General features: G+C 49.0%; 1 protein-coding gene across 1 annotated transcript; it reads right to left on the reverse strand.

Moving 5' to 3' along the window:
- Positions 1–236: 236 nt before the first annotated feature.
- Positions 237–1,526, reverse strand: LOC123771347 (mucin-19-like). The gene has a single exon (XM_045763851.1). It carries the CDS (start codon positions 1,524–1,526, stop codon positions 237–239), a length of 1,290 nt encoding a protein of 429 aa, XP_045619807.1.
- Between the last annotated feature and the right edge of the window lie 8,478 nt (positions 1,527–10,004).

Raw genomic sequence — 10,004 nt, forward strand, 5'->3', positions numbered from 1 at the left:
AGCACCGTCATCATATTCAGGCAACAATGATATTTTATGCAACAATGACTGATAAAATGTCCGCAGAGCTTAATACATTAACAAGTTGGGACGGTGCTTCGTGCTGCACATTACTCTGAGGTACAGTTTTATTTGCAACTGTAATGAGTATAATTGATCTAGAGTCATTATCATACAGGTGTATGATGCACTTAGAAGGTGAAATTTGTTGTTCAGTTCCTTCATCTTGTCTCCATCTATCTCAGATCCCTCCCGACGGTCACCATCCCACACAGATCCCTCCCGACGGTCTCCATCCCACACAGATCCCTCCCGACGGTCTCCATCCCACACAGATCCATCCCGACGGTCTCCATCCCACACAGATCCCACCCGACGGTCTCCATCCCACACAGATCCCTCCCGACGGTCTCCATCCCACACAGATCCATCCCGACGGTCTCCATCCCACACAGATCCCACCCGACGGTCTCCATCCCACACAGATCCCTCCCGACGGTCTCCATCCCACACAGATCCCACCCGACGGTCTCCATCCCACACAGCTCCCACCCGACGGCCTCCATCCCACACAGATCCCTCCCGACGGTCTCCATCCCACACAGATCCCACCCGACGGTCTCCATCCCACACAGATCCCACCTGACGGTCTCCATCCCACACAGATCCCACCTGACGGTCTCCATCCCACACAGATCCCACCCGACGGTCACCATCCCACACAGATCCCACCCGACGGTCTCCATCCCACACAGCTCCCACCCGACGGCCTCCATCCCACACAGATCCCACCCGACGGTCTCCATCCCACACAGCTCCCTCCCGACGGTCTCCATCCTACACAGATCCCACCCGACGGTCTCCATCCCACACAGATCCATCCCGAAGGTCTCCATCCCACACAGCTCCCTCCCGACGGTCTCCATCCCACACAGATCCCACCCGACGGTCTCCATCCCACACAGATCCCACCCGACGGTCTCCATCCCACATAGATCCCACTCGACGGTCTCCATCCCACACAGATCCCACCCGACGGTCACCATCCCACACAGATCCCTCCCGACGGTCTCCATCCCACACAGATCCCACCCGACGGTCTCCATCCCACACAGCTCCCACCCGACGGTCTCCATCCCACACAGCTCCCTCCCGACGGTCTCCATCCCACACAGATCCCACCCGACGGTCTCCATCCCACACAGCTCCCACCCGACGGCCTCCATCCCACACAGCTCCCTCCCGACGGTCTCCATCCCACACAGATCCCACCCGACGGTCTCCATCCCACACAGATCCCTCCCGACGGTCTCCATCCCACACAGATCCCTCCCGACGTTCTCCATCCCACACAGATCCCACCCGACAGTCTCCATCCCACACAGATCCCTCCCGACGGTCTCCATCCCACATAGATCCCACCCGACGGTCTCCATCCCACACAGATCCCACCCGAAGGTCTCCATCCCACACAGCTCCCACCCGAAGGTCTCCATCCCACACAGATCCCACCCGACGGTCTCCATCCCACTTACAGCTCCTCCGGGACCCTGTTAGTCAGTCTCCGCGGGTTGGTCTCTTCTATAATCTGCTGAGTGAATGCTCTCAGGGTTGGCACACTCGGCTCCTCACGCCTGCCTCCACACTTCACGCACCATTAGTGCCTCAAGTTGGCACTCTTCCCCGGACACTCTGGGGGGTTTCAACTGTTGTTGTTGGCATCAAGCATTTCCCCGGCGAATGTTTGGAGGAGGGAAGGGAACTATCAGGGGGAAAAGCGTCAAGCTTTTTCGATATATTTTGGGAGTTATTTACGTATATTTTTCTTAAGTTGTTAGTTATCGACACCTCACCTGTGTCTCACCTGTGTCTCACCTGTGTCTCACCTGCCCCTCACCTGTGTCTCACCTGTGTCTCACCTGTGTCTCACCTGTGTCTCACCTGTGTCTCACCTGTGTCTCACTTGCATCTTACCTGTGTCTCACCTGCCCCTCACCTGTGTCTTACCTGTGTCTCACCTGCCCCTCACCTGTGTCTCACCTGTGTCTCACCTGTGTCTCACCTGTGTCTCACCTGTGTCTCACCTGTGTCTCACCTGCATCTTACCAGCACCTCACCTGTGTCTCATTTGCACCTCACTTGTGTCTCACTTGCACCTCACCTGTGTCTCACCTGCACCTCACTTGTGTCTCACCTGCACCTCACCTGTGTCTTACTAGCACCTCACCTGTGTCTCACCTGTGTCTCACCTGTGTCTCACCTGTGTCTTACCTGTGTCTCACCTGTGTCTCACCTGTGTCTCACCTGCCCCTCACCTGTGTCTTACCAGCACCTCACCTGTGTCTCACCTGCACCTCACCTGTGTCTCACCTGCACCTCACCTGTGTCTCACCTGCACCTCACCTGTGTCTTACCAGCACCTCACCTGTGTATCATTTGCACCTCACTTGTGTCTCACCTGCACCTCACCTGTGTCTCACCTGCACCTCACTTGTGTCTCACCTGCACCTCACTTGTGTCTCACTTGCACCTCACTTGTGTCTCACCTGCACCCCACCTGTGTCTCACCTGCACCTCACATGTGTCTCACCTGCACCTCACATGTGTCTCACCTGCACCTCACCTGTGTCTCACCTGCACCTCACATGTGTCTCACCTGCACCTCACCTGCACCTCACCTGTGTCTCACCTGTGTCTCACCTGCACCTCACCTGTGTCTCACCTGCACCTCACCTGTGTCTCACCTGCACCTCACCTGTGTCTCACATGCACCTCACCTGCACCTCACATGTGTCTCACCTGCACCTCACATGTGTCTCACCTGCACCTCACCTGTGTCTCAACTGCACCTCACCCGTGTCTCACTTGCACCTCACCTGTGTCTCACTTCTTAGTTATAATTAGTCTTGTCTGCATTTCCCAATATAGCGACAGAAAGTCTCCTCACTCCAGGTAGACACTGTAGACCCACCTGGTCTGTGGGTCACGGTCTGGGTCAGATGAAGTGCCGGAGACTGTCTCAGGACCACTCCGACACAGGTGTTAGCTGAGGCAGGTGTTAACTGAGACAGGTGTTAACTGAGACAGGTGTTAGCTGAGGCAGGTGTTAACTGAGACAGGTGTTAACTGAGACAGGTGTTAACTGACACAGGTGTTAACTGACACAGGTGTTAGCTGAGACAGGTGTTAACTGAGACAGGTGTTAACTGAGACAGGTGTTAACTGAGACAGGTGTTAACTGAGACAGATGTTAGCTGAGACAGGTGTTAACTGAGACAGGTGTTAACTGAGACATGTGTTAACTGACACAGGTGTTAACTGACACAGGTATTAACTGACACAGGTGTTAACTGAGACAGGTGTTAACTGACACAGGTGTTAAATGAGACAGGTGTTAACTGACACAGGTGTTAAATGAGACAGGTGTTAACTGACACAGGTGTTAACTGACACAGGTGTTAACCGACCCAGCAGGTGAGCGAGAACTGTGTACATAATGACATAACATATGCCAGGGGGTGTAGTAGTAGGAAACATTTACATCTGTCAAGGCAAAAACCTCATGATAAATGCAGCCAGCTTCTTGATAAGGTCACCAACAGTGCTGACGAACGAATAGCTACAGTCGCATAGACGAGAGATGCACAAAAAGTCAAAATGTTCCGTTGGAAAGAGTATATATGTGGACTATAGTAAGAAAGGGGAAGGAGAAAGACGAACACGTGATTCGAACAAAAAGACGAACACGTGAACTACAGTTGTTCGAAAGACGAACACGTGAACTACAAAGTGATTCGGGTAGAAAACCCGCCATGACAGGCGGGGAGGAATATTGGAGCATACTCTACCACTCAGGTGGTGAAGTATGCTCGCATATTTCACCAGGTTGTGGAATGTGCAGGAAGGGACCGGATGTCGTACCTCATAGAGAGAGGTTACCTTGAGGTGCTTCCGGGGCTTAGCGTCCCCGCGGCCCGGTCGTCGACCAGGCCTCCTGGTTGCTGGAGTGATCAACCAGGCTGTTGGACGCGGCTGCTCGCAGCCTGACGTATGAGGCTGCCAGGAGAGGGAGGTAAGCCATGTAAGAGAGGTAGAGCATGCCGTGAAGGGGGAATGCCAGATTCTCACGGGAAAGTGAAGCAGAAAGTTCAAAGTTTGAAGAAGAGTTGAGGAGTCAGAGAAAAGCTCAGGAAGAGAAGGTCCCAAGTGACGTAGAACACGAGAGAATAATTGGCAGCTTAAAGATAGAAAAGCCAGATAACATCATGGAAAGGGGATAGAAGATCCCCTTTCTGACTGCCATTTAGTTCAGATAGGATTAAAAAAGACCCGTGTCCACTGAGGAAACCACTGTAGCCAATCACTGTTGAGTATCAACAACCAAATATAACAGCCACACACAAAGCTACAGAATTGTGGCTAAAAGACTAACAGTCTTTCAGACTAAAAATCAGGCTAAAAGTCTGACATCTTAGATAAGTTAGAGAAGACGTGTCCTCAACTTTCAAGACCAAGATTCGGAGACCTAGTTCAGACTAGTGATGACACTGTCTCTGAGGTGACTGGTATGAGGACACACAGAAACCGGTGATGACTCGTGATTGACGGGGCCAGAGGAGACACGAGCCGTCTTCCTTGTGACAGAAGTGTACGGTCAAGTGAGGTGGCATTAGACGGGTCTCCGAGACCAGTCAGGTGTGACACCACAATACGTCAATATTGTCTGTATGACACGATGACCCCAAGCTGTCACGGGCGAGCGCTGCTGCTGCCAGCTTGTTGGATGGTCTTGACACGAGGGGGAAGGAGACCACGGTCTTGACACGAGGGGGAAGGAGACCACGGTCTTGACACGCGGGGGAAGGAGACCACTCTCCCGACAGCTGTATGACGGCTGTTGACACATTTTATGGACCTCCATTTTATGGTGGGGCCTCGTAGCCTGGTGGATAGCGCGCAGGACTCGTAATTCTGTGGCGCGGGTTCGATTCCCGCACGAGGCAGAAACAAATGGGCAAAGATTCTTTCACCCTATGCCCCTGTTACCTAGCAGTAAAATAGGTACCTGGGTGTTAATCAGCTGTCACGGGCTGCTTCCTGGGGGTGGAGACCTGGTCGAGGACCGGGCCGCGGGGACACTAAAGCCCCGAAATCATCTCAAGATAACCTCAAGATAACCTCCCTGCAGGAGCGCCAACACCGACTTGTACTGCTCTTTGACTCTTGTTTCAGGAAACAAGAGTCAAAGCCATAGAGTATTTCAGGAGCGTCAACACCAACTTGTAATGCTCTCACTTGTGTATCAGGAGAAGCGTTGTTACAAGTACCGTGGCGTTACCAACTCGTCATCCTACTTTCAGGAGTAATTCATACACAGTTACTTATGTCACACGGCCCAAGGTAACCGTTTTTAAAATTAGATGTAGATACTATGTATATATACTGTGTATTTGTATGCTATTTCATGGGATAATCCTGGTCTGGATTTTCAAATACAGCGACCGGAAGTGCCCTCAGTTCACTTAGAGATTCCTTTGACACTAGGACGGGCCAAGCTCTGGGGCCCCCGGATATTGATGAGTTATCTGATTGGTCAGTGTTTGTACTGGTCCATCAGGCGCAGTTGGACTGCGACTTGGGGTCACGTGACCCCCCCCAGGGAAAGCTACGAGAGGTCCTATTGGCCCAGGAAAGTCACTGTAGTTCAAGAGCTGGTTGGCTACCACCGTGCACGCCGCCGAGCGACAGTTGTATGGCGGCTGTTGACACATTTTATGGACTGTCAGTTCCTAAGGGAAAACTTTCTCCGAAACCATTATATGAGAAACTCAAAGAGCTCGCTAGATGGTTGTCATAGGTCTCTCTCTCTCTCTCTCTCTCCCTCCACTGGTGATGTCCTAGGCCTGGCCACCCATGTCTCACCCGACCACCAGTGTTATCTGTTTGCTACACCACGTGGCTTCTTTCTACGGTTGAGCTGAAGATTCTTCACCTGTACCTCACCTGTGCTTCACCTGCCGCCCCTCACCTGCCCCTCACCTGTGCCTCACCTGTGCCTCACCTGTGCCTCACCTGCCCCTCACCTGCCCCTCACCTGTGCCTCACCTGTGCCTCACCTGTACCTCACCTGCCCCTCACCTGTACCTCACCTGCCCCTCACCTGTGCCTCACCTGTGCCTCACCTGCCCCTCACCTGCCCCTCACCTGCCCCTCACCTGCCCCTCACCTGTACCTCACCTGTACCTCACCTGTACCTCACCTGCACCTGACCTTCAACATGCTGGCTGTTCCCCTTCACTAAGCTCTGAATATTTAATGACAACTAAATATAATGACTGCCTCGACTGGTCGTCCAGTCTCGACTGGTCGTCCTGCCTCGACTGGTCGTCCTCACACCACGGAGTGGGGTGAGGAGGGGGGGGGGGGAATGTGGTATAACCTCTCTACCTGTTATATCTCTTTCAGAATATTATCCCTCTGTCCATTAGCCACGTCAGTGTCTACCTGTCATATCTCCATCTGCTTGTCATGCCTCTTGCCTGTCATTTCTTCATCTTCCTGTCATCCGTCATTCTGCCTGTCATGCCTCTACCTGTCATTTCTCTGTCTGTCAGCAATGTTAGTGGTTTCCGGCAATTAGTCATTGGTGCGCCGCCCTTGACATGCAATACCCTTCAAATTGGCACTCAAAACGAGGCAGCATGGTTCGTCAGGCACTGTTAATATATAATCAAGGCCTGGTGAGTTTTACGCCCTGTCTAGCCTCTGATTGGTTGACTGATTAACCAATATAATCATTGGCATATAATAGCCAATATCAATCATATAGAGTAGTGGTCGAGGCGCTGTGGGAGGGAATATGGTCAATATGTCGTGTGTGCTGAGAGAGACAGAGAGAGAGAGAGAGAGAGAGAGAGAGAGAGAGAGAGAGAGAGAGAGAGAGAGAGAGAGAGAGAGAGAGAGAGAGAGAGAGCGGCATGTACTTCGATTAGTCTGGCTTTTAATCTCTCTCTCTCTCTCTCTCTCTACTCATTAATTTTTGCAATCCTGTGGGCATCCAAACTGTATTAATAAATAATTCTTAGTTTTTATGCAAGTATTAAGTGTTAATTAGTCAATGTTTAAAATATCAATCTTTTCGTATAATGAAATTTTCTCTCTCTCTCTCTCTCTCTCTCTCTCTCTCTCTCTCTCTCTCTCTCTCTCTCTCTCTCTCTCTCTCTCTCTCTCTCTCTCTCTCTCTCTCTCTCTTCTATATATATATCTTTCGCCTGTTTTCAGCGAATCTGGAGAGCAGTAATATTTCACTAAGTTCTGTAACTGATACCAAACAACAATTTGTTAATTGAAACTGGAACGTTAGAAAAATATAATCCTATGACTTTGAGCAGGGTGAGCCAGCAATCACAGCTGTTATATATATATATATATATATATATATATATATATATATATATATATATATATATATATATATATATATATATATATATATATATATATATATATTATTAAATATGACCGAAAAAGTAAGATTAATAATTCTAACACGAATTTTCTCAATCTTTCGTACATTACGCTTCACTGTTGGAGGTAAATCAAAAATCAATTCTCCAAAATTCATTTTTTTTTTTTTTTTTTTTTTTTTTTTTTTGTTTAAGAGTTGTTACATTCTTGTACAGCCACTAGTACGCGCAGCGTTTCGGGCAAGTCCTTAATCCTATGGTCCCTGGAATACGATCCCCTGCCGCGAAGAATCGTTTTTATTTCTAGTCTGACGCGACACGGGCGCGTTTCGTAAAACTTATTACATTTTCAAAGACTTTAGTTCACAAATACACAACTGATTAGAACTTACGTATCTCAGATTTTATATCTACATTTGAGTGAGGTGGGAGGGGTGATGTGGCATTAACACAAGACAGAACAAGATGGGATATTAATAGGGTATTAAAAGTATCAACACAAGACAGAACACAAACAATGGGTATTGAATAGAAGTGTTTGTAGAAAGCCTATTGGTCCATATTTCTTGATGCTTCTATATTGGAGCGGAGTCTTGAGGTGGGTAGAATATAGTTGTGCAATAATTGGCTGTTGATTGCTGGTGTTGACTTCTTGATGTGTAGTGCCTCGCAAACGTCAAGCCGCCTGCTATCGCTGTATCTATCGATGATTTCTGTGTTGTTTAGACTGTTATTGACTAGAACCTGCCTTACCCTACAGAGTTCTTCGTCGACTTGCTTCCATTCTGAGCTGTGGCTGAGAGCACGGTCGACATATGCGTTAACAACACTCCTCTTGTACCTGTCAGGGCAGTCGCTGTTGGCATTTAGGCACATTCCTATGTTTGTTTCCTTAGTGTAGACTGCAGTGTGGAAACCTCCGCCCTTTTCCATGACTGTTACATCTAAAAAGGGCAGCTTCCCATCCTTTTCCATCTCGTAAGTGAAACGCAGCACGGAACTCTGCTCAAATGCCTCCTTCAGCTCCTGCAGATGTCTGACATCAGGTACCTGTGTAAAAATGTCGTCAACATACCTGCAGTATATGGCCGGTTTCAAGTTCATGTCGACTAAGACTTTTTGCTCGATGGTACCCATGTAGAAGTTTGCAAACAGGACACCTAGGGGAGAACCCATGGCGACCCCATCTACTTGCTTATACATGTGCCCATCCGGGCTCAAGAAGGGTGCCTCTTTAGTACAAGCTTGGAGTAGTTTCCTCAGAATATTTTCTGGCATGTCAAGAGGAGTAAAGGCTGGATCACGATACACTCTGTCGGCTATCATTCCGATTGTCTCGTCCACAGGTACGTTGGTAAACAGCGATTCTACGTCCAAGAATCGCTAGAATCGCTGGACGTAGAATCGCTGTTTACCAACGTACCTGTGGACGAGACAATCGGAATGATAGACGACAGAGTGTATCGTGATCCAGCCTGTACTCCTCTTGACATGCCAGAAAATATTCTGAGGAAACTACTCCAAGCTTGTACTAAAGAGGCACCCTTCTTGAGCCCGGATGGGCACATGTATAAGCAAGTAGATGGGGTCGCCATGGGTTCTCCCCTAGGTGTCCTGTTTGCAAACTTCTACATGGGTACCATCGAGCAAAAAGTCTTAGTCGACATGAACTTGAAACCGGCCATATACTGCAGGTATGTTGACGACATTTTTACACAGGTACCTGATGTCAGACATCTGCAGGAGCTGAAGGAGGCATTTGAGCAGAGTTCCGTGCTGCGTTTCACTTACGAGATGGAAAAGGATGGGAAGCTGCCCTTTCTAGATGTAACAGTCATGGAAAAGGGCGGAGGTTTCCACACTGCAGTCTACACTAAGGAAACAAACATAGGAATGTGCCTAAATGCCAACAGCGACTGCCCTGACAGGTACAAGAGGAGTGTTGTTAACGCATATGTCGACCGTGCTCTCAGCCACAGCTCAGAATGGAAGCAAGTCGACGAAGAACTCTGTAGGGTAAGGCAGGTTCTAGTCAATAACGGCTTCTCCAATGGTTTCATCGAAGACATCATAAGAAGGAAAGTGAAAAGCCATGCAACCTCTGAAGAGACAACTAACACAACACCTATACCCCCTATTAGACTATTTTACAGGAACTTCTTTTCCACAGCTCATAAAACGGAGGAAAGGGTCCTGAAAGATATTGTTAATAGAAACGTTATCCCTACAGACAAAAATCAGAGGATACAATTGACGATTGACTATAAAACCAGAAAAACGGCCAGCCTACTCATGAGAAACTCTCCAGACACAAAACAGAACGCTTTAAAAGAGACTAACGTCGTCTATGCCTTCAAATGCCCACTTGGGGACTGTAAGCTCAAAAAAACCCAGTATATAGGCAAGACAACAACATCTCTTTCTAGGCGTTTAACGATGCATAAGCAACAGGGCTCCATTAAGGAACATATAATCTCTTCCCTATCCAACTCAAGCAAACCATCAACAGTGAACTATTTAACCTGAAACAACAACATA

Source organism: Procambarus clarkii, chromosome 54 (assembly GCF_040958095.1).
Source record: "Procambarus clarkii isolate CNS0578487 chromosome 54, FALCON_Pclarkii_2.0, whole genome shotgun sequence".
Lineage (NCBI taxonomy): Eukaryota > Metazoa > Arthropoda > Malacostraca > Decapoda > Cambaridae > Procambarus > Procambarus clarkii.

Coding starts and splice junctions, on each gene's coding strand:
- LOC123771347 (XM_045763851.1), bottom strand. CDS start 1,526: ATGGAGACCGTCGGGTGGGATCTGTGTGGGATGGAGACCTTCGGGTGG.